General features: G+C 40.3%; 1 protein-coding gene across 4 annotated transcripts; it reads left to right on the forward strand.

The window, feature by feature from the left end:
• Nucleotides 1–206: 206 nt before the first annotated feature.
• Nucleotides 207–24,759, forward strand: LOC140804483 (villin-3-like). 4 transcript variants are annotated; one of them, XM_073160521.1, is made up of 24 exons: nucleotides 208–457; nucleotides 764–849; nucleotides 17,515–17,665; nucleotides 17,825–17,924; nucleotides 18,062–18,130; nucleotides 18,207–18,443; nucleotides 18,520–18,697; nucleotides 18,809–18,941; nucleotides 19,451–19,610; nucleotides 19,688–19,838; nucleotides 19,914–20,014; nucleotides 20,126–20,284; nucleotides 20,412–20,480; nucleotides 20,550–20,618; nucleotides 20,718–20,855; nucleotides 20,990–21,118; nucleotides 21,591–21,738; nucleotides 21,883–21,893; nucleotides 21,961–22,101; nucleotides 22,179–22,304; nucleotides 22,746–22,808; nucleotides 22,976–23,237; nucleotides 23,794–24,032; nucleotides 24,206–24,759. In XM_073160521.1, the coding sequence occupies exons 3-24, from the start codon at nucleotides 17,610–17,612 to the stop codon at nucleotides 24,317–24,319; spliced, it is 2,853 nt and encodes a 950-aa protein (XP_073016622.1). In that variant the 5' UTR covers nucleotides 208–457; nucleotides 764–849; nucleotides 17,515–17,609; the 3' UTR covers nucleotides 24,320–24,759. The 4 variants fall into 4 exon arrangements, with proteins under 4 accessions (XP_073016624.1, XP_073016622.1, XP_073016623.1 ...); XM_073160522.1 differs by having other exon boundaries at nucleotides 764–817; XM_073160520.1 differs by lacking the exon at nucleotides 764–849.

The raw sequence follows: 24,759 nt of genomic DNA on the forward strand, positions 1-24,759 counted from the left end.
TTTCCCTCAATTTACGGTTGATGAGATGCTAGCATAAGAGTAGTACCCTCACACTACATCTAAGGGTTTAATTTTGATTTGAACATATGGAGTCTACATAAATTTATGGACCCCACATGTTCAAATCAATTTTGAGCCCTTGGATCTAACATTAGGGTACTACCCTTATGCTAGCATGAAATAATCCTCTATTTACCGTCTGAAAAAGCAATTGTATAGGATTTTAATCCTTGGATCTCAACAGCCCCGAAAAGTTTTAAACCAAAATTATTACCCAGAGATTTTTTCTTAAAAAAAATTTGGTCTTTCTCACGACTTTTATGCCATTCGCCAGCTCTGCGTGCCGTTCTCCCTTCCTTTCAAACCCCTTATTTTTTTCCCTGAATTTTTTCTTTCTGAAGACACCCTTTGTCCTTCGTTGCTTTTCGTAGATTTGCCAAGGAAGAGGGACGATAAGGTTCGGAGATTGGTGTATCTGAAAATATTTTTTAGATCCAGTTTGCTGAATTTTAATATTGGTTTTTTTCCTTAGCTTTGATTATTTGTTTCTTGTTTGATTTTATTTTCGTTATCTGAGCTATTATAGGTTATTTTGAAAATGGTTTCATTCGTTAATTTGCTTCATGATCAGAGAAGTTATCGAAAAAGATAAGACCTTCCGATTATCTTGGCTCTGCATAATGCTGAGCTATCAATTATCCTTTTTTGATTACTGCTTTTGATATATTTTTTGTTTGCCAACGAAGTTTAATTGTATGCATAGATTGTCATGCGGAGATTCTCCCTTCTCTTAACCACCAAAGGATCTGGTGAAAAGGTGTGCCTTTCTGATATCGTTGACATGTTTAGGTTAGTTTAATTTAGTTTTTTTTCCTAATAATTCAGAATTTCAGATAAAAAAATTAATACAAATTGCACAATTTATTCATTAGATTGTCAAGAATTGTGAAAATTCCTGAACCATTTTGATTCTTGATTATGGGTATCAATGATCAACTGTTGTGGTCCTTAATTGTCTAGAGGTTAATTTTTTAGTTGACAAATATGCCCTACCATATGTAAGTCGAGCAATATGAAAGTACTTTCCTGGGAGCACTTGGCGGACCTATCAGTGCAAAGGCACAGGAACCGGCAGGAGAGAGCAAGCCCCAGTGAAAATGTAAAGGGAGAAGTTAGGAGCACCCTTTCTTTTACTGTAAACGATGAGGACTGTTAAATGTAAACATAGAGGTTTATTGTGTAGCAGCCTTTCATAGACTATAAAAACTCCTACCAAGGAGGTTAAGGAGCTACGGATTTCTGCTGATTACCTCTAGCATTTAATTATTCTCACGCAGCAAATAATCTAACATTACATTGTGTGATGTGGAACTTTCTGGAATGCCTTGTGTTTCTTCTGCATGATGGAGGGTGTGGTTAACCAAGAAGAAGGTAAAATATCGGTCTGAAAATATGAGATCAGAGTAGGAGTATAAGAATTTAATTCAAGCAATAATTGAATTGCTTGCCTCTAGATATTGTGGATCCTTGGTCATACACATTGGGATAAAAAGCAAGTTTTGTAGTTTGAAACTATTCAAGAACTGCTGATCAGCTGGAATCTCGTGTTAGTAATTTGTAAATGTTATAGAAATAGATGTCACCTGCCTTGTGCAGTAGATATGGGCAGAAATTTCTCTTCGTTACTTTTTCAGAATATCCAGTTATAAGGAAATTGACTAGCTATATATATGGGAAATAACACGCAGTTTATCTCATGGATGTTTCTGGAACTAAAGTAAATTTAACTTGGATTATAGGTTCTCAGTATAAAATGGTGCAGTCCATTGGTTGGCTTCTCTGGCTGTTCATGAATATATATTATATACTTTGAAATTTTTTATTGTAGCCTGTGGATGAACCTTTTATGCCAAGGCTGTGAATTGATTGTTCTTTTGGACGATGAAGCATGAGGTATCGGCAGCATTGGCCGAACCTGTAGTGATGATGGAGACTGAATTTCCTTCCAACTTTTGGAAGGTGTTTCTTTCAGTGGAGAACTATGATGGAGTAACATTAGTATTTAAAGCAAGTAGGTGTTAAACAATTTTTTAACACGGGTATCAATTAATGAATAATATTCTACAACAATATTGAAGTCGTATTGATTTTTTTTTGGCATGGTGTTGGAAGCATAGTTGTCAAGGCGCTAGGCGACGTCAAGGCGACGAGCCACTGCCTAGCGCCCGAACGCCTAGGCGACAAAAGGCGATCGCCTAGCCACGAGGCGATAATATAGAGGATGATAAGCCATACTAGGCTATTTTTTTTAAAATAAATGTAAAACAGATAAGGCAAAAGAGAAGAAAGCCTGCGGCAAAGAAGAAATCTTCAATCGGTAGGGGAGAGTGGTGTGCGCAGATAAGGCAGAAGCTTCAATCGGCAGGGGAGGAGAATACGTATCGACAAATGGACATGCAAAACTAGGCTTTTGTTTAAAAATAAATTACTTATGGGCTGAAATTAGTTATGGGCTTATTTAGTTGGGCTTTGGGTCATTAAAAAATAAAGGAGAAGCTTGCGGCAAAGAGGCGGAACGCGCTGTACAGAGGCGGAACGCCTGGAGAAAAGCGGATTCAAGGCGATAAAGGCGCTCGCCCAGCCATACACGTCGCCTGGTTGTCCATAAGGCGCTGCAGCTCCGCGCGCCTTTGACAACTATGGTTGGAAGGTCTCCGATGAACAAGCTACAGAGAAGTTTACGAATATTGCAACACAAAAGTGAGAAATTTGCCTTTTGATTTGGCATGTGGCCACTTGCGGGCATCAATAGCATCCCAAAGAGTTATTTTTTGAAATTAATATCTAAGTCGAAGCACCTCATTCTCTCAAATAATTGATAGAATGAAGGTAAAGAAAATAATTTGTCCACCAAAATGTCCAAACCTGATTGTTCTTGCTCTGCCTCTTGCATCTTAGCCATGATTTTTTTCCAAGGATAAATATTTAATTTCATAGGAATCGCTGTACGATGGATGATACTAAAAAGCACTACCTCTTCTGTATCCAACTTTAGTTTGGACTTGCAGTTATTATCTTTTCACATAGTTGTTGTCGTCAAGGGAAATTATTATATCAGAAAGATGAATTATAGCTTTTCCATGTTTCATAAAAAGAGTGACTGGATGGCGAAGAATTGCTCTAGCCTTCACACTGTTGCACTTGAATGTGAAAAATACCAACTAGCAAAAAAAATTGTCCTTAATATTGTCGTTTAGGTTTTGTGGAATGGTCTCTGTATGTTGTTTTCTCATTGCTTTTCTTATTCTTTTAAGTGGGATGAATCTTTTTTTTCTATTCTCCCCTACGGATGTGTGTCAGGGACTCAATCCATGGTGCCCATTCCAATTCAAACAAGAATCGAGCAGCAAAATCAAGGATGTGCTCTATCAAAGGTTTACTCATGGGAAGTTTAGAAAATAAGGAATTGAATTGATTGAATTTTATTTACTTTCCTTTAATAAGTGCTAAGCCTAGACAGGGGTATAATGTGTAGATTTCTTAGATACCAATTTATTGCTTATCCTGTATTTAAATGACTGCTGATGAAAGAAATAAGACATTTAGTTTTTCTCAAAAAAATATAGCTAATATTGAGATCGTGAGGTTCTCTCAAACGAGCCTCGAACATCCAAAAAAATAGGTAGACAAGGTAGAAAAAGCTACAAACAAATCTCAGAGTTAAACAGTCAACCTCTTCACCGACCTATAACCCGATTCTTTACTTGTGCTCATAATAAGTTGGTATCAGAGCCACTGATTATGGGCGATTTGCAAGCAATCCAACAACAACTTACGACCCTCTTCAACATGTTCAAATCCGAAAGAGAAGACCAAGCACGTAGACAAGATGAACAAGAATGCACACAACAAGATCTACACAAAAAGCTTGAAGAATTGGCTGCTCAAGTGTCAAAAACCAACAAGGACAGTGAGCGGAGCATCTGATTCACGAACAAGAGATCAACGCAAATCCAATGAGTTGGGAGACTCGAATCAATTAATTCCCAAATATTCGAGGATGGATTTTCCGACCTATGATGGGTCAACTGACCCTCATTAGTTGGATAAGCCGATTTGAACATTTTTTCCGCCATCAACGCACGCCCGAAGATCAGCGTGTGGGGCTCGCGGCTTTTCATCTTGAAGGAGACGCTCAACTGTGGTCCTTCAAACTTGAGCGAGATTGACCCAATCTTACATGGGAGCTTTTTTGCACAATACTGCCACATGAGGTTTGGGCCACCGATTCGCACCAACAAACTGGGAGAACTATCGAAATTGTGACAAATATGCACAGTGGGAGAATACCATCGCCAATTTGAGCAGCTTTCTACACGAGCTTCCTCCCTCACAAGCGAGCAAGAAGTGGAAATTTTCATTAGCGACCTACAAGATCACATCGCGATTGAGGTAGACTTTCACCACCAAAAGATTTAACAACTGCTATGGGCCTTGCACGTTTGTATGAAGACGCACAGGAAGCCAACGACAAGAACCCAATTATCCAAAAAGACGTACAATCCCAACAAACACACGGCCATCGATCACAAGGCAATTGAGCAGATCAGAGATGGAGGAACGACTAGGAAGGCTTACATTGATCAAGGTAGTCTTGTGTGCCATGCCATCCTATTTCATGTCGCTATTCACGGTTCCGAATCACGTGGCACTTAAGATGGAAAAACTAATGAGGACTTTTCTTTGGGATGGAGCCGATGGGGATAAACATTGCCATGTAGTGGGATGGGAGCAAGTGTGCAAACCAAAGGATAGGGGAGGTTTGGGTTTGGGAAATATTTGTCTGCGAAACAAAGCACTACTTGGAAAGTGGTGGTGAAGAGGGTCGGTGGAAAGAGAGACCTTGTGGATAAAGGTTATTAGAAGTATCTATGGTTCTCAAGATAATGGATGGAATTTGGGGTTGGGGGAGAAAGCGACGTTCAGAAGTCCTTGGAAATGCATTTCTCGATCATTCCCGGCTTTTCATCGGTTGGTTAGGGGAGTCTTCAGAGGGGGAAATATCTTACGCTTTTGGGAGGATGAGTGGGTGGGGGGAGTCTCATTCAAAGAGCGGTTTTCTTCTTTGTTCAATATTTCAGCTGTTACTAACAAGCCAATCCTCTGTTTTGTTTCTTTTGTTAGTACTAACGGCACTTCCGCTGCTAGTTGGGATTTGAGTTTTAGAAGGAATTTCAATGACACGGAGGAACGTGAGTTCGTAGCGTTGCTAGGAGTCTTAGAGTCAGTTAGGGTGCACAGGGGAGTGGGGGATTTCAGATTGTGGTTGGGGGATTCCTCATGTTTGTTTTCTGTTGGGTCTTTTTATAATTCATTCTTCACCACTTCAATTACCCAGTCTTTTCCATTATTTCGCAATATCTGGGACGTGCCTGCTCCTACAAAGATTCAAGTTTTCACGTGGTTAGTGGCATTGGGAAAATTACAAACTTGTGACTCCATGCAAAGAAGATGGCCGGCCTGTGCTTTAAGCCCGAATTGGTGTTGTCTATGCCGAAAGAATGAGGAAAGTCAAGATCACTTGTTACTACATTGCTCATTCTCACATAGCATTTGGGTCAAGGTGTTTCAAGAAATCGGGTGTCTGTGGATTCTTCCGAAGAAGGCAAATGATATGCTCGTATTAGAACCAAGTTGGCAAGCAGGGAAAAAACACTCCAGATTTTGGTACATGATTGTTCAGTGCACGTTTTGGTCCATATGGTTGGAAAGAAACACTAGAATTTTTGAAGAGAAGTTCGGGTCTCTCGAAGAAGTCTAGGAAAAATTAAAATTCAGAGTTGCAAGCTCGACGGTAGTTCTGCCAGAATACAGACATCTTAGAATCTCGGATTTGATTAGGGATTGGAAATACGTATGGTCGTAGCAACGGTGGTGTGATATTGTAAAATTTCTTTAAGTTGCGGATGACTTATCCGCTATTGTAAACCTTAAACTCAGTTTTAATAAAATTTTAGTTTCCTCTCAAAAAAAAAAAATTTCCAATCCCTAATTAAATCTGAAATAGACAAATGATCAAATTCTTTAATAATAATTGTCCAGCTCGCAATCATGAACTTGATCTTCTCCCTGACTTCATCCACCGTCTCCTACACCTCTTGAAATATTCTGTTATTTCAAGCAAGTCCAAAACAATTGGTGAAATGTTTCACTAGAGAGAGAAATTTTTGAAAATGCTCCCCCCTCCATCAGCAGTCGAGCATCAGAGTTCTACCATGGTTCAACCTTCTCGTCCATACACTGAGCTTTGGTGATCGGCTTCTACCTTAACCACCGGCGCCGGCCACCGGCCGTCGGCGACTACCATTTTCCCCTTTTCTCCCCCCCTTTTTTCGCGATTTCACACTGTCAAAAAATCGTATTTCGAGCTTCACCTTCGCTGGCATAATACTTTCCTTCTTTTTGTGCCGGGTTCATTACTGTGGTTCCAGCGCACCATTCAGTCAAAGGAACCTACTGTCGACGGGATTCCTGTTGCTCAAAGAACGATGTATGCATCAAATAGACGGCAATTCGCCATTGGGTTCGTAGCAAGGGATGAGGTCATAAAGCTTGAACATAAAGTGTTTACACTGAGGCTGGGGAATGGGGGCAACTCAGTTTGGTGGGCCGAAAGAACTAGGAAAGCCAACTACATGATGGACTTTGATCGCGATGAGGCCAGATGGCTAGGTTCGAAATTCAAGGAGTTCGTCAACAATACCTACTCAAGCAGGGACTTTCATCGATACAGGGGAAAGAATGCGATTTTCACAGCACAGAGAATCAACAACCAACGTGGAAGCTTTGTCGAAGTGAACAAATTCGACTTGAGGGGACGAAAGCAAATTACAATAGTGCCGAGCGGTTTCAAATCAGTGGGATGGAAGAACATTTCAGAGGCCTTAGGCAGAATACTTTCAGGGAGCTACACCACAAGGGACCGTCCACCGATCGTACATAAAGAACACAAAACCTATCGAAGAATCACAATGGAGAATGATGACATTACAAGGCTAAAGGATGCTACAAAAGGACCGATGGCAGAAAAGGAAGACAGTGATAAGGAAAATTCGGTATTGAGGTGGCATGAGGCACTAATTGTTACAAGAATTAGGGCCAACATTGCTTGGGATTCGATTCGGACGGTCCTTGGAAATCCTGCAAACAAAGTAGTAGACTTATTTCCCTTTCAAGCGAACAAAGCAGTGTGGTGGCCATCTAATGCGGAGGAGTATTCTTATTTTCTAAAGCTCAAAAGAGGATTCTTCGACGGTGGGGTGGCTTTGATTTTCGATGAATGGAGGCCGGACATCAACACTAATGTTTCGGTTGACAGATGCTGCAACAGTTGGCTGAGTATTTATGGGATACCGTGGCACCTTTGGTCGAGGGAAACTTTCGCAATTATTGGGGAACGATGTGGGGGTCTGCTGGAGGTCAGCAAGGAAACTTTGAAATTTCGCAATCTGGAATCAGCAAAGTTAAAGGTGAAGGGCACTGCTGGAGGGTTCATAACTAACAGCATGAAGATCCAGATAGGAGACGATAGTCTAGATATCAGAATTCGTGTAGATTCCTTTGACTCACAAGCTTACGAGAAGTACGAACGTCGAACTTATGCTCAAGTACTTGTGAATGGCAAGAAAACGGTTGCGGGTTGGGGTGACACAAATGTTCAAAGGAATATGATGCGGAATGAGACACAAACAAAATGTGATGCTGCAGGAGAGACAACGGATCAAAAATCTCCAGGAAACAGTGGGTGCAACGACCAACCGGGATTGACTAAACAATGCACGAAGATGACCCCCTTGGTAAGCAACAGCAATCACAGGATATCAACAAGTAATGAGAGATTGGGTACAGCTTTGGAAGGAAAAGTGTCCAAGATTTTGGGAAAAATAGTCCCAACAGAGGTACAAAAATTCAGAAGGTCACCGATTCATTCAATGAGTACAGATGAGGACGAAAAGAAAACAACCTCGGGTGGCAGTACAGGAAAATGCTTAAGGATGCCAAATTACTCGAAGGTTTACAGCAGAAGACCCAAAAATAATGAGTTACTAGCCGATGGTATAGTTGATGAAGACTTCCTTGGGGATGCTAATGTCAGAGGGTTGGGGATTCATGATTTGGATGACAGTGTACGTGCAGATTTTGATGACTCCAGTGATGATTTACTGCAGAATGAGGCTTATAGCTCAGATTCCGATAGTCAAGTATCCTTCAAAACAGAGGAGTCGATTAATATTGTGGAGGATGAGGTGCTAATGAAGGGACTTTTCTCACCGTCGAAGGAGCCTATCACTGAGCCAATTACACGCGTTAACGAAATATCTAATGAGGGAAAGGTACTAACCGGTGATCATTCCCCTTCTCTTAGTCACTCTTTTTCTCTTCATTCTTTATTACCTTCTTCCTTCACAGTGTTGAGATTGTCTAGTGGTTATTTAGGAGGGGGGGCAGGTAAGGTCAATGAAACGCCGGGTAAAGAGAGAGAGATTTCCTTACGGGCTAACATGGATACAAGTTCAGCTATTAAGGTTCACAGTGGGAGAAAAAATTCAGAAGGTTGTTGTTGGGATGAGGTGAAGAAGTCCACTGGTATTTTGAGGAGAGAATTGAGTAGGTTGAAGTGGGGAATTAATTATGAGCGAGGAACAACTTCGAAGGGGCCTTTATCTGTTTTATGAAAATATGCACTTGGAATATAAGAGGAGGAGGGGCGGTAAAAAGGCGAGAGCTTGTTCGTGCGGTCATTCGTAAGGAAGCTCCGGATTTAGTGGCTATTTTGGAAACTAAACAAGAGTTGATTGATAGAAGATTTGTGGCCAGTTTGTGGAAAGCCAGATTTGTTGATTGGGTTTACTTGCCTTCGGTTGGGAGTTCGGGGGGTATACTCGTTATGTGGGATCCAAGGGTGGTGGTGGTAAGAAACAATCTGATAGGGAATTATTCGGTTTCGGTTGAGATTAGTGAGAGTGAGGAGCATAAGTGGTGGTTTTCTGCTATCTATGGACCAGTGAAACCACGAGATAGAGAAATGTTATGGGATGAATTGGCCGGACTGAGCACCATTTGTGGGATCAATTGGTGCCTCGGAGGAGATTTTAATGTGGTACGAAATGCAGGAGAAAAACTTAATAGCAACTCGATTACTGCGAGCATGATGTGTTTTGACAGATTGATAGAGGAATTGGAACTTCATGATCCTCCGCTCTTGAACGCAAAGTTTACATGGTCAAACCTAAGGGCACATCCGATTTGTTGTCGATTGGACAGATACCTCTTCGCCGGGGGATGGAGGGAATTGTTTCCCAACTTTAGGCAGACAGTGCTACCCAGAATTACATCGGATCATTGTCCGGTGATACTTGATACTACTAAGGTGTTGTGGGGTCCTACTCCTTTTAGATTTGAGAATGCTTGGCTTTCACACCGTTCATTTAAAGACTTGGTTGGGATGTGGTGGAGTAATGTGGACTGTCAGGGGTGGGAGGGGTATAAGTTTATGCTCAAATTGAAAGGAATAAAAGTCGAGGCATCGAAATGGAACCGAGAAGTTTTTGGAGATGTGGGTGTTAGGTACAAGGGGTTGACTTCGAGGATGAAGAGGCTGGATGTGTTGGAGTCCGAGGGAGGATGGTCGGAAACTCTACATGCGGAAAGAAAAATGGTGAGGTGTGAATTAGAAACGTTGTCACTCTTCAGATTTCGAATGAATCAACAAAGATCAAAAATAAAATGGTTGAAGGAAGGGGACCAAAACTCAAAATTTTTCCACTCACTGTTGACAAACAGAAGGAATAAGGCTACGATAGATAAACTAATGCTGGAGGATGGAAATATGATCAATGGGGAGAGACAGATTGAGGCGCATATACTGAATTTTTACAAGAATCTTTACAGAAAATCGGAAGGGGTGGGGGTAGGGGAGATCGATGGAGTAGTTTGGTGTCCCTTAGAGTCGAGGGAGGCGGAGGAGTTGGAGATTGAATTTTCAGAGGAGGAGATCAGGAGAGCGGTGTTTGACTGTGACGGTGATAAAGCACCGGGCCCCGACGGTTTCACATTAGCTTTTTTCCAACATAATTGGGAAACGGTTAAGGCAGATTTGATGAGAGTGTTCAAGGAATTTCATGAAAGCGGCGTGGTTAATGGCATCACAAACGAAACATACATATGCCTCATTCCGAAAAAACAGGAAGCGATTAATGTGAAGGATTTCAGACCAATTAGCCTCACGACGAGTTTGTACAAGATAGTGGCAAAGGTGTTGACTAACAGAATTCAGAAAGTCTTGGATTCAACTGTCGATGAGACACAATGTGCTTTTATTAAGGGGAGACAGATTCTTGATTGTTGCCTAATTGCAAATGAGGTTGTGGAGGAATATAGAAGGAAACATAAAAAGGGGTGGATTCTAAAAGTTGATTTGGAAAAAGCATATGACAATGTTGATTGGAGGTTTCTGGATTTTGTATTGAATATGAAAGGGTTTGGAGAGAGATGGAGGAGGTGGATTAAGGGATGTGTTTCGAGTGTGTCCTTTTCGATTTTCATTAATGGAAGGCCAAGGGGGAAATTCAAGGGGGAGCGAGGACTTCGACAGGGGGATCCATTATCCCCTTTCCTGTTTAATTTAGTAGTTGATGTTTTGGGTAGATTGGTTGATAAGGCCAAGGGATTGAATGAGGTAAAAGGACTCGAAGTTGGGAGAAGAAAAGTGGAGATATCGCATATTCAGTTTGCGGATGACACTCTATTTTTGGTTCAGGAGAGAAGACATGTCATGGCATTAATGGATATACTTAATTACTTCGGTCATCAATCGGGATTGAAGATAAACTTGGAAAAAAGTCTGGTTTTGGGAATTAACTTTCCGGATGATGAGGTTGACGCTTTGGCACATGAAATTGGTTGTAAAAAAGATATCTTGCCAATAAAGTACTTAGGAGTTCCATTGGGTGGTGATCCATCGAAGATAGATTTTTGGGAACCGGTCTTATCAAAAATGGCAAGGAAACTTGCTTCATGGAAAAAAGCCTTCCTCTCAAGAGGGGGAAGATTGGTTTTGATACAGTCAGTGTTGAGCGCTTTGCCGTCATATTACATGTCTTTATTTAAAGTGCCGAGAAGGGTTGAGATGCGGATGGACAAGTTGATGAGGGACTTTTTGTGGGATGGTGCAGATGGGGATAAGCATTGTCATATCGTCGGCTGGAAGCAGGTTACTAAACCTAAGGTCAGGGGGGGTTTGGGCGTGGGGAATATAGGTTTGAGAAATCGAGCTTTGTTGGGAAAATGGTGGTGGAGGGGGTCGCTGGAAGGAGAAAAGTTATGGAAAAAAGTGATAACAAGCATTTATGGTACTCAAGATAATGGGTGGGATGTGGGTTTGGCAAGGAACACAACTTTCAGAAGTCCGTGGAAATTTATCTCTCGATCTTACCCGGTTTTTCTTCCTTTGGTTGGGGCGGTGTTAAGAGAGGGTAATATCATTCGATTTTGGGAAGATGTTTGGGAGGGGGGGAGTCATTTTCACAGAGCTTTCCTTCACTATATAGGATTACCACAACTCAAAACAAACCGATTAGCAGCTTTCTGGCATCACATTCTGAGGGACCCAGTCATATCTTTCATTGGGACATTCGTTTTAGAAGAGAGTTAAATGAGGTAGAAGTGGGTGAGTTCACAAACCTATTAGGGGTTCTCGAGTCGGTGAGATTACAGAGGGGTGTGGGGGATTTTAGAGTTTGGATGGGAGACCAGTCAGGAGTGTTCTCAGTTAGTTCATTTTACAATTCATTCTTTCCTATATCATCTGTTCCTTACTTTCCTTACTTTCAAAGAATCTGGAAAGTACCGATCCCTCATAAAGTACGGGTTTTCGCTTGGATTTTGGCTCTGGGGAAACTCCCCACTTGCGATTCCATTCAAAGAAGGTGGCCCTCGTGTATGTTGTGTCCTCAGTGGTGCGTGTTATGTCAGAGACAAGAAGAAAATCAAGATCACTTGTTGGTGCATTGCTCTTTCGCGAAAGATATTTGGACGAAAGTCTTGACGGAATTGGGTTTTCAGTGGATACTTCCGAGGTTCGCGGCTGATATGATAATAACGGATTTGGGAGGAGTTACAAACAAAAGATTAACGCAATTCCTGCCAATTGTCTTACACTGTACGCTTTGGTCTATATGGTTGGAGAGGAACAAACGAATTTTTCAAGACAATCCAGATTCCACAGACGAAGTTTGGGAAAAGATAAAGTTCAGAGTTGCGAGCTGGACTATCATTGTTAAAGATTTTCAGCATTTGTCTATTTCTGAATTAATTAGGGACTGGAATTATGTGTGGGCGTGATCTTACTAGGATAGTGCTTAATATGTTATGTTCTTAATTCTACTGCGGATTACTCATCCGCTTTATGTGTATAACTTCAATTATTAATAATATCTAGTTTCTTATCAAAAAAAAAAAAATATTCTGTTATTTCTCTCCAACTATATAGACAAAGCGTGCAGTGTATCATCACGTGCCAGAAGGTAATAAATTTTCTGCTTGAATTCCTCCCGGCTCCATGACGATCAAATCTACAGCCCTTCTCGGCAATAGCCAATCAAAACCCAACTCGAGCAACACTTTTGTCCAAATACCTTGTGAAAAAGAGCAATGTACCAACAAGTGATCCTGATTTTCTTCGTACTTCTGACATAAAGGGCACCAATGCGGGCATAACAGACATAGTGGCCACCTTCTTTTCATCGAATCACAAGTAGGTAGTTTCTCCAGAGCCACAATCCACGCGAAAACCTGAACCTTACGGGGGATCGTTACTTTCCAGATTTTTTCATAGTAAGGAAAATACGGGATGGTGGAAAAAGGAAAAAAGGAATTGATCGAACAGAGAACAAATTGAGTTTACAAGATTAATCTAGACGATCCGGGCATCTCTCTTCGCGCCATTACGGGAATCACTAACGCCCAAACTATGCAAATAATAGGATACATCCATTCTATGCCTCTCGGTGTCCTTATTGATTCCGGCAGTACCCATTGTTTCTTAGACTCCAATTTGGTCTCACAATTGAACCTTGAAATATCGCAACGAGGAGACATATCTGTGAAGGTCGCAAATGGGAAGCATCTACCATGTTCGGGAATGTGTCGGCTTTTCAAATCCAATTGGAGAAACATGTCTTCCATGTTGATTTTTACGTCGTCACACTAGGAGAATTTGGTGTTGTCATGGGAGTAAATTGGCTTCTGTCTTTAGGAAGTATAACGTGGGATTTTGACAAAATGCTGATGCAGTTTGTAAGGGAGGGCATGCTAGTTACATGGCATGGAGACTCATCCTACATTCCATCACACCGAAACCTCTCGGCAACTATACTAGAGGAAGCACCCTTTACATAGCTACAACACCTTCTGGAAACTTACAACAGCCTGTTCGAGGAACCTCAAGGACTCCCATCCTCAAGAGGATTCAGCCATAAAATCTTACTGGAACAAGGTACCAACCCCATTGTTGTTAGACCTTATTGATATCCTCATATGAAGAAAGATGAAATTGAGAAGCAATGTGATTAGATGCTGCAAAATGTGATTATTAGACTCAGCTCACTTTCTTTCTCCTCACCCGTATTGTTAGTCAAAAAATCAGATGACACCTAGCGCTTTTGTATCGACTATCGTGCCTTGAATGCAAAAATAGTAAAAGACAAGTTCACCATTCCGGTGATCGACGAATTATTGGAGGAATTACATGGCGCCGAATATTTTTCGAAATTAGACTTGCGATCCGGCTACCATCAAATTTTGATGGACCCCAGTAACATCCACCTGACTGCCTTTCGCACCCACCACGACCACTTTGAGTTTATGGTGATGCCTTTTGGTCTCACGAATGCGCCCTCTACTTTTCGAGCTTTAATGAATTCGAATTTCGGCGTCATTTTTCGGAAATTTGTTTTGGTTTTCTTTGATGACATCCTTGTTTACAGCGCAACCTGGGAAGATCACATTTGCCATCTTTGTACGGTCTTCACAATCCTGCAACATCAGCACTTATTCCTTAAGAAATCCAAATGTTACTTCCCTCAAAGACAGGTTGCTTACTTGGGCCATGTGGTTTCACAGAAAGAGGTGAGTGGATGAAAATAAAATAGCAGCCATTCAACACTGATCACAACCCATGACTCTAAAGGCACTCCGGGTTTTCCTCGGACTAACAGGATACTAGCACAAAGTTGTGCAAAACTATGGAGTTATTGCTGCCCCATTAACCAATATGCTGCGTAAACAAGGCTTTTCATGGACAACTGACAGCCTGCATGCCTTTGAAAAATTGAATAAAGCACTCAACTCTACACCCGTCCTTGCTCTTACCGATTTTTCCATCCTTTCATCGTGGAGTATGATGCATCAGAAAAAGGTATAGGGACTGTACTTCAACAGCAAGGGCGACCCATTGCATTCTTCAGCAGCACACTCGCTTTTTGTCATAGGAAACTACTCGTCTATGAAAGGAACTCATTGGACTCACCAAACCTGTGCGTCATTGGCACTCTTACTTTTGGGGAAATTCTTTCATCGTTCGTACAGATCATTATAGTCTCAAATTTTTGCTCGAACAACGTATTTCAACCTCTCCACAACAACAGCGGATAAGCAAATTAATGGGTTATGACTTTAAGGTAGAATATCGGGCATGAAAATCGAACTTTCATGCCTATGCGAGGATGAGGGTTGTTTGATGGCTATTTCGAAACCACAACGGGATTTTCTGGCAGCCATCAGAGAAGCACACTCTAATACCCCAGAAGTGCTACGGATAATTCGATAGGTTCGCGATGGAGAGTCTTTCGGGCCATGGGAAGTTAAAAACGATATTCCGTGGTTTAAATCCAAAATCTACCTTCCTCCACAATCACCACTAACTGCTACTATTATTGCATTGGTACATACGAGATTTTTATTGGCCCGGAATGAAACGTTAAGTCCAAGCAGTAGTGTACAATTGTTCCACATGCCAACACAACAAAACGGAAGCAATGAAGCCAGCTGGACTCCTACAACCTCCCATCCCTTACCACATTTTGGCCGACATTACAATGGATTTCATCGAAGGTTTGCCTACTTCACAAGGGAAGACTGTAATTTTCGTGGTTGTCGATCACTTTTCTAAATATGCTCACTTCATTGGCTTAGCCCATCCATCCACCGTAGTTTTAGTCGCCAAAATCTTTTTCGACAACATCTTCAATCTACATGGGCTACCCAAAACAATAGTAAGCGATTGAGACGTAACTTTCACAAGCTCTTTTTGGCAGGAACTCTTTCGTTTGAGTGGCACCAAACTATGTTTTAGCTCAGCTCATCGTCCCCAATCCGACGGACAAACTGAGGCGATAAATCGCATTCTAGAAATGTACTTGAGGTCATAGTTATTAAAGGCGAGCGCCTGGCTGCGCCTAGGCGACAGGCGCAGCCAGGCGCACCTGTCGCGCCTGGGTTATGACCCAGGCGCAAGCCATTAAACAGGCGCGCGCCTGAGGTGCGCCTTGGCCCAGGCGCACCGCTGCAGAAAGGCGCGCGCCTTTGCGCTTTAGTATCATAAGATGCGCTTACCTATATATAACTCAAGCCCATAAAATTTAAAGCCCAATAACAAATAAAAGCCCTTTTAATGTTTTAAAAAAGCCCTACAATCTGATGTGCGTTCTTTTTCTCACCATTCCTTGAAATTATTTCTGGAGTTGCGCAGCAGTGGCCTCTCTATGTCTGAACTCGGAAACTCTCTATGTCTGTATCCTTCACGTAATTCTGCTCTTTTTGTGCCTTATTAAAAAATATTTTTTGCTCCCTAATGCTAATCCATGACTAGCGTTATGATTTAGATTTTTGAAGTTTTTTGGTTAATATATTATGATGCACTTGTGACTTACTAATGATTTTTAGATGATTGGAGTTTGTTTGTTTTTTCTTTATTATTAATGCTACATTATCTGCTAATGAATTTTTATTTACATTTTTTTTTTATATTTGTCAAAGTATTTAATTTAAATCGTATAAAATATTTTATATATGTTGAATTTTATAATTTGTGTCAACTGCGCTTTACTTCAATAAAGCGTGCGCTTCGCCTCGCGCCTCGCGCCTCAGGCCCCAAGACACCCTTGCGCTTTTGTGCGCCTTGCGCCCCAAATAACTATGCTTGAGGTGTTTTACAAGTGATCAACCGAAAAAATGGTTTGAATGGCTAGCTTGGGCAGAATTTGCTTTAACACAAGCTTTCACACAGCTCTTAAGGCCACCTTTTTTGAGATCATTTATGGTCGCCAACCACCAAGCATTCTGTCTTATCTCCCCGGCCAGGCACGTCTGGAGGCCGTGGATCACGCACTGCAACAACGTGACCAATTTTTACGCCAAGCTCGTGATCGCTTGCTACAAGCTCAAAACGTTATGAAGCTGCATTATGACAAGAAACACAGGGAAGTAGAGTTCAAGGAAGGGGATTTGGTACTTCTCAAGCTTCCGACCTATCGACAGCAAAGCTTAGCAGCCAGAGGCAATGCAAAGCTTTCCCCTCGCTACTACAGTCCATTTAAGGTGTTAGCCAAAGTCAGGCAAGTGGCTTACAAGCTACACCTTCCAGAGAACTCGAGGATCTACCCAATTTTTCATGTCTCATCCTTAAAGAAGTTTAAAAGAGGTTCCTTCTCCAACCCAGTACTTCCTCGCCCTCCTTTGGAAGCATTTCATCCTTCACCAATGGCAGTACTGGACAAACGCACAATCCAAGGCAAATCTGAAGTCTTAGTGCATTGGGAGGGCCTGTCACCTGCAAAAGCTTCTTGGGAGGATGCTGCCATGCTCACAGCTTGCTTTCCCTCTTTTGTGTTTGAGGACAACCATGATTTCCAAGGGGGAGCAGATGTCAGAGACTCAATTCATGGGGCCCAGCCCAACTCAAACAAGAATCGAGCAGCAAAAATCAAGGATGTGCTATATCAAATGTTTACTCATAGGAAGTTTAGAAAATAAGAAATTGAATTTTGTTTACTTTCCTTTAATAAGTGCTAGAATCTCGAGCCTAGATAGGGGAATAATGGGCAGATTTCTTGGATGCCAATTTATTGCTTATCCTGTATTTAAATGATTGATGATGAAAGAAATAAAACATTCAGTTTTTCTCAAAATTAATATAGCTAATATTGAGATCGCGAGGTACTCTCAAATGAGCCTCGAACATCCAAAAAAATAGGTAGACAAGGTAGAAAAAGCCACAACAAATCTCATAGTTAAACGATCAACCCCTTCACTGGCCCATGACTCGATCCTTTACCCGTGCTCATAACAACATGATATGATAATTGCTTCATAAATATCCATTGAACCTGGGTTCAAGAAATTGATTTTTGTTCTTACCATATTACTTACATTATTGCTTTTGTTGCCTTCTTTCAGCTGTCTGGCTTTTGGAAGTGAAATAGAGTTGTCTGGATCCTGAAAAATTCTGTTCTGCAAGTTACAATCTTTAAAAGTGGGTTCTGTATTGTACGATGTCTAGCTCAGCAAAAGCTCTTGAACCCGCATTTCAGGGAGCCGGTCAAAGATTGTATCCTTCTCACGGGAACATACTAATCATCTAAGCCATTGTGTTATTATGCCCATTGCACTTACGTAAAACTTGCATGTTTGATGTCTTGTATAAGTGTTGCTTTTGTTCTTCTCAGTTTGAAGTTTCTTTTTCTTGTTAAACTTAATACTTTTATAGAGGGTCTGAGATCTGGAGGATCGAGAACTTCCAACCAGTTCCTTTGCCAAAATCAGATCATGGTAAATTCTACTCTGGAGATTCTTATATTGTTCTGCAGGTACTTGAATGTTTCCTCTACTTTGTCATTAATAATTAAATCTGCTAAGTTTCCATTTAAAAGTGTTGATTTATAAGAACAAGGAAAATAGGCACCATGTTTCGAACTTATTATTCGCAAAATTCTTGTTTATGTAGACAAGTCCCAGCAAAGGCGGTGCTTATCTTCATGACATACATTTCTGGCTCGGAAAGGATACTAGCCAGGTTCCCTTATTTTTCTTGTTGCCTGTAGCACTTTCATGGGGTCATATTTCTAACTTGAATTTCTATATTATCTTAGGATGAAGCTGGGACTGCAGCTATCAAAGCTGTTGAACTTGATGCAGTTCTTGGAGGTCGTGCTGTGCAGTACAGAGAACTACAAGGGCATGAGTCTGATAAATTCTTGTCATATTTTAAGCCATGCATCATACCATTGGAAGGTGGTGTTGCATCTGGATTCAAGAAGCCTGAAGAAGAAGAGTTTGAAACCCGGTTGTATATCTGTAGAGGAAAACGAGTAGTAAGATTGAAGCAGGTAGGAGAGCATAAGAACACTACGGTATTTTAGAAATGCACACAAAGTATATTAATTGTTTCTACATGTCATGTAGGTCCCATTCTCTCGTTCCTCGCTAAATCATGACGATGTGTTTATTCTCGACTCTAAAGACAAAATATATCAATTCAATGGTGCGAACTCGAATATTCAGGAACGGGCCAAAGCATTAGAAGTAATTCAGTTTTTGAAGGACAAGTATCATGAAGGGAAGTGTGATGTGGCAATTGTTGGTAAGAACACTTCTAACATCTAACATTGTCAGGGTTTTTAAGTTCCTATGTTGATGTTTTACTGTTGCTCAATTGTTTATGTTTATCTATAACTGTTATTCTCCCTTTCAGATGATGGAAAGTTACAAGCTGAATCAGATTCTGGTGAATTCTGGGTTCTCTTTGGTGGGTTTGCTCCAATTGGTAAAAAGGTTTCTACCGAGGACGATATTATTCCCGAAAAGACTTCTCCGCAGCTTTATAGGTCATTGTTTTCATATCATTTTATGTTTGGCCTCTGAAGTAGCCACATGTATATATGTTGATACAAGTCCACGTCTCTTTCCCGCCACTGGTCTTTTATTTTGCTTTCTTTTTTGCCAAGAACTGTGGAAAGAATTAGGTGAGTGAGGTAATCACCCGCCTTTTGTAGGTATATAGCATTCCACACTATTGGAAATTGGAATCTATTTGCTTGCAGCGGAAGATCTTATGTGTTGATTGTTAAGGATAAACTTTACTGGAAGGTTTAGATCTCAGATTAAGATTATGATGACTTTTTAAGGTTCACCAGCACATGGAATGTACTGAGAGAGAACTGCTGCTGGATATGATTCGATTGAATTTTTGTATAAACTAAATTGCTTTATTCTTGAGGCGGTTTCCTTTTTTTTATGACTTACATACTTCATCTCTAATGAGTTGGTGCAAGTGATGTTATTAATTTGTCAAGGTTGATGGAACTCCTACTTGCATCCTTGGCTTTGTTTGCAGCGTTGTTGATGGTCAAATCAAGAGTGTAGATGGTGAACTTTCCAAGTCAATCCTGGAAAATAACAAATGCTATCTGTTGGATTGTGGCGCTGAAGTGTTTGTTTGGGTTGGTCGTGTAACTCAAGTTGATGAGAGGAAGACCGCAATTCAAGTGGCGGAGGTTAGAGTCTTAATATATGTCTCTATAGTCTAGACTCCATAATTCATATCGATTTCACGAGCGAAATGATGTTCCAGGATTTTTTGGCTAGCCAAAATAGACCAAAATCAACACAAACATATCGACTTATCCAAGGTCATGAGACACATTCATTCAAGTCCAAATTTGATTCGTGGCCATTAGGATCAGCACTTCCTGTAGCTGAGGAGGGAAGAGGAAAAGTAGCTGGTATGTCCGATGTCATGTATTAGACATTTACTGAGCATGTCCGCTAAGTTGTGAAATACTCTGCAATTTTTGTAGCTTTGTTGAAGCAGCAAGGTGCTGCATTGAAGGGAACAAGTAAGAGTGCTCCATTAAACGAGGATGTCCCTCCATTGCTTGAAGGAGATGGAAAGATAGAGGTCCATGTCTTGTCTTAGGTTTCCTGTTGATCTGGTATTCTGTTATTGGCTTTGTATATTAGATACTCTGAGAACAAATTGGTAAAAAATTTCATAATCATATGCCTCCAGGTTTGGCGCATCAATGGAAATGCAAAAATTCCTGTGCCCAACGAGGACATTGGTAAATTCTACGGCGGTGATTGCTATATTGTGCTCTACACGTACCATTCTTCTGAAAGAAAGGAAGATTATTACTTATGCTGTTGGATTGGAAAAGACAGCATTGAGGTATTATCCACTGTTGGGAGCTACACATTGAATAGAATTATTCCTAAAAGAAAATCATAAAAATTAAACATGCTCTTAGCAAGCCTAAAGATTCAATCATTAATAAAACTTGTTTGTTGATATTCAGGGAGATCGAAAACTTGCTGCTAAATTGTCCAGCACGATGTATAACTCACTGAAGGGAAGACCAGTGCAGGTATTGAAGCACCTCATTGTTTCCTCATAGGACAATGCAGGTTATAAAGTTAATTATATACTTTTCCAGGGTCGAATTTTTCAAGGGAAAGAGCCGCCTCAGTTTGTTGCTATCTTTCAACCTATGGTGATCCTTAAGGTGCCTTTCAATAGTTACATGGGGAAAGAAATAGAATATGCAAACCAAAGATAGTGAATTAATGAAATTTTCCCTGATTATTGCTGCTCATTTCACCAGGGTGGAATGAGCTCTGCCTACAAGAACTATATTGCTGACAAAGGTTTGAATGATGAAACATACGCTGCTGATGGTGTTGCTCTCTTCTGCATATCGGGAACGTCTGTGCATAACAACACAGTCATTCAAGTTGAAGCTGTGTGTTCATTCAGCCTTTTTATCCTTAATTAATGCTGTTAAACCTTTATGGCATTTCTTTGCTTAACAATTCCTCTAGAGTTTTATAACTAAATGTTCTAAAACAGTTACAACTGTGCAATTTATCTTCTTAGGTTGCTACATCATTGAATTCGAATGAATGTTTTCTACTGCAATCTGGATCTTCACTTTTCAGTTGGCATGGCAGTCAAAGTACCTTTGAGCAGCAACAGTTCGCAGCCAAAGTTGCAGAATTTCTGAAGGTATGCAAAAGAAGAAACAAATCATTATTTTTGTTTTCTTCCTGAAAATTGAACTGCTGCATACAACGTCATTATCCAGCTTTGACAACCAAACCAAGTGAAATAAAAAGAATGCCATCTGCATGGGAGTGTGGAAGGCTTCTCTACCATGTGAAATCAAAATGTGAATTTGAAGATCTGTCTAATATATGTTGACATAATCTTTGGCTTGAGATTCCTTTTGAGTTTTGATTACAGGGATTCAAGTTTCTCTTTCTGCTTTCTTAATATCCTCTTCCATAATATCTCTGTCTGTTTTGAATTTTTTTATTTTTAAAAAAATCATAGCCAACTACACATTCTTATTCTCAGACTGACCCTTTTTATTGGGTTGCATTTGTCTTAGGGTATTTTGTTACTTGTGACTAGAGCATCTTCTACTTTCCCGAGTCACAATTTGGGAATTTATTTTACAATATTTTTCTTATCTCAGCCGGGATCAGCTGTTAAACATACTAAAGAAGGGACAGAGATCTCATCCTTCTGGTTTGCCGTGGGAGGAAAACAAAGTTACACCAGCAAAAATGTTTCGCCTGACATTGTGAGAGATCCCCACTTGTATGGCTTGTCTTTTAATAAAGGTAGAGAACTCTTCTATGCTATGAATATTTATTTTGTATTCTCTTGTAACTGAGTTTTGTTGTGTTGAAATCTTGACTACTAACTTTTGGCTTGTTTTTGCTCACTTTTTTTTGTGATATGCATGCTGCCATGTGGACTTCCAGGAAAGTTTGAGGTATATACTAAAAGTAAATTACTGTTTCAAGTATGCTTTAAACTATTCATGATTTTTTGTATGTCAGGTCGAAGAAGTATACAACTTCTCTCAAGATGACCTTTTAACAGAGGATATATTAATACTTGACACACATGCTGAAGTGTTTGTTTGGGTTGGTCAGTCAGTGGACCCCAAAGAAAAGCAACATGCATTTGAAATCGGACAGGTACAAGATATCTGGATTTTTGGTTACTGGAATGATTCGTTTATTGGTGCTCTGTTGACAGCTGAATCTTAATTCAGAAATATATTGAGATGGCTTCTTCATTGGAGGGGTTGTCGCCATATGTTCCACTTTACAAAGTTGCGGAGGGGAATGAGCCATGTTTCTTCACCACATTTTTTTTCTGGGATCCTGCAAAAGCTAGTGTATGCCACATCTGTTCATTTGCTCTTTATATTTGTCCTTGTTTATGAGATGATTGTTGCACATTTATTTTGAAACAAGTGATTCCTACATCTCTGAAGAGATATTTCATTATGTCATGTTGAGTACATTGATAGGGTGAAATGGTGCTAGTTTTAACACAGTTGAAGCATTTTTTCTTTCTTCTAGAGAAGCGGACTTGTCTTTTACCTGTGCTATGTACTTCCAGGACAACGGGGTTATAAATTACTTGATTTTCTTTTTAAATATGTAGTTAACAATCAACCAAATGAGATAGGAATGTGCTCGAATATTTCTTTCTTTTTTTATGGTTCTGAGGCATTGGCATTCTTATCTCATCTCAATTTCTCATATAGACATACATGAATGGTTATGTGACGTCCCTGTGTAGACAAATGCTAGATGTATTTTTTTCTGAACAGGCACATGGAAACTCATTCCAAAAGAAGGTCATGCTCCTCTTTGGTGCTGGTCATGCTGTGGCGGTATACTTATATAAAATTTACTTTAGCGAACTTCTAGTTTATTGATGTAACCACCTTTACTATATTATTAATAAAATTCTGTTTCCTATAAAAAATATATATAAAATTTACTTTAGCACGAGCTTTTCTCTTTTTCTGTTTTGTTCCCATCGTTCATTTAAAATCAGGAGAAACCCAATGGTTCAAATCAAGGTGGAGGTGGACCAACCCAAAGAGCTTCAGCTGTAGCTGCATTGAACTCTGCATTTAAATCAACTTCATCTCCAAAAGCTAGTTCAGCCTCAAGGCCTGGATCAACTGCTCAAGGATCGCAGAGAGCAGCTGCAGTTGCTGCTTTGTCATCTGTTCTGACTGCTGAAAAGAAAAAATCCCCTGATGCCTCTCCTTCCCGCCCCAGTAGAAGTCCACCTGTAGAAGCCAGCTGGCGTGGTATTATGATAATAACCTGTCCCCCATCTCCCTCCCCTTCCCTATTCCTCCATATAATGGTGAAATCCCTGAACTTTTGGATCAAAATACCTGGAATGACAAGTAATTTTTAAGTTACCAATGATAAATTGTTGGGCGGCGTCAATTGTCTCATATGATTTTGACTACTGTCTGTGTAGCGAATAAATAAAAACGTGATTTGTGAACTGTTCTACAGTTTCAAATATTTGGGTTTTATGGTTATCAATTAGCTTTTGGTAAAGCTGTAGATGCTCAGACCTATGGAAACCATGTTATGGAACAATAGCTAAATGTGTGTTTTGTCATGTCCTTACCCTTAGCCTATCGGTATGGGAACAGGGTATGCCACTGATAACTGATGTATTGGGTTTTATTAGCTTTGATGTTGTGAGAATGAAAATAGTTGAATAAAATTGCAAAAGAAGTTCATTAATGCAACTTACAAAATCAATGCAAAACACTAATCCACATGTCGTATCTTCTTTTAGCCAACTTTAATTAGTTTTTTGAACCAAAACGTTGATTACTCGTGCAGATTCATTGAAAAGTGGAAACTCTGCAGAGACTGAACATTGTAAAGAAGTTTTGGAAGTCAAGGAAGAAACTGAGACATCTGAGCCCATCGTTGAGTCTAATGGAGGGGAATCAGGGTCAAAACCAGATGCCGATCAGGATGAGAATGTATCTGAAACTAGTCAAAGTACCTTTAGTTATGAACGGTTGAAGGCGAAATCTGACGATCCTGTAATGGGTATTGATTATAAGCGGAGAGAGGTTTGTTTCTCAGAACTTTTCCAATTCCAGTTGATCATTAGGCAGTCAACTTCTGTCGTCCCCAAAATTAATTGTTGATGGCACTTTAATTTCTGAAGTAGTGAGAAGTGTTGCTTATATGGATGGGATACTCACAATCCTTAAACAAATCCTAATAATATTGACATGTACAGGCTTATCTTTCTGACGAGGAATTCCAATCCGTGTTCGAAATGACAAAAAATGCATTCTACAAGTTACCCAAATGGAAGCAAGACATGCTGAAAAGGAAAGTGGATCTCTTCTAGGATTCTAGCAACTCCGAAATGAAGTGTGAAGTGCCTTCCCCCATACCCTCCCCCCCCCCCACCCCACCCCACCCCACACCCCACACACACAAAAAAAAAACTCTTTGTGTATCTTTGTTTTGTTTGGATTCTATGCTTCCAGAGCATACCTACTTTTATGGGTCAACCTGCATGGACCGTGATCCTAAATTTTCACCATCTGCCTCGATAATGCCGGCATCTGTTTCCCAGAAACATGTGGCCGATCAAGACTACATGGAGTGTAAAGGCAGATGAAATTCTTTGATTTGGTTGGTATGTATTTGTTGATTTGTGAATGTTGAAAATGTTGTCGTGTTTCATCATCTGTACTTACTTATTTGCATTCGGAGGGTGTAAATGTGTTATTGAATTCAATGATATTTTGATGTAATGGTGAAGCGAATGTCTTTTAAGTTTTA

Source organism: Primulina eburnea, chromosome 11 (assembly GCF_022965805.1).
Source record: "Primulina eburnea isolate SZY01 chromosome 11, ASM2296580v1, whole genome shotgun sequence".
Taxonomy (NCBI): domain Eukaryota; kingdom Viridiplantae; phylum Streptophyta; class Magnoliopsida; order Lamiales; family Gesneriaceae; genus Primulina; species Primulina eburnea.

What these genes read in the sequence shown, in the direction of transcription:
- LOC140804483 (XM_073160521.1), top strand. Translation starts at nt 17,610, where the DNA reads ATGTCTAGCTCAGCAAAAGCTCTTGAACCCGCATTTCAGGGAGCCGGT. An exon ending in GAGTAGTAAGATTGAAGCAG is followed by an intron (nt 18,444 to 18,519) that starts GTAGGAGAGCAT and finishes CATGTCATGTAG; the next exon opens with GTCCCATTCTCTCGTTCCTC. An exon ending in GGGAAGAGGAAAAGTAGCTG is followed by an intron (nt 19,839 to 19,913) that starts GTATGTCCGATG and finishes CAATTTTTGTAG; the next exon opens with CTTTGTTGAAGCAGCAAGGT.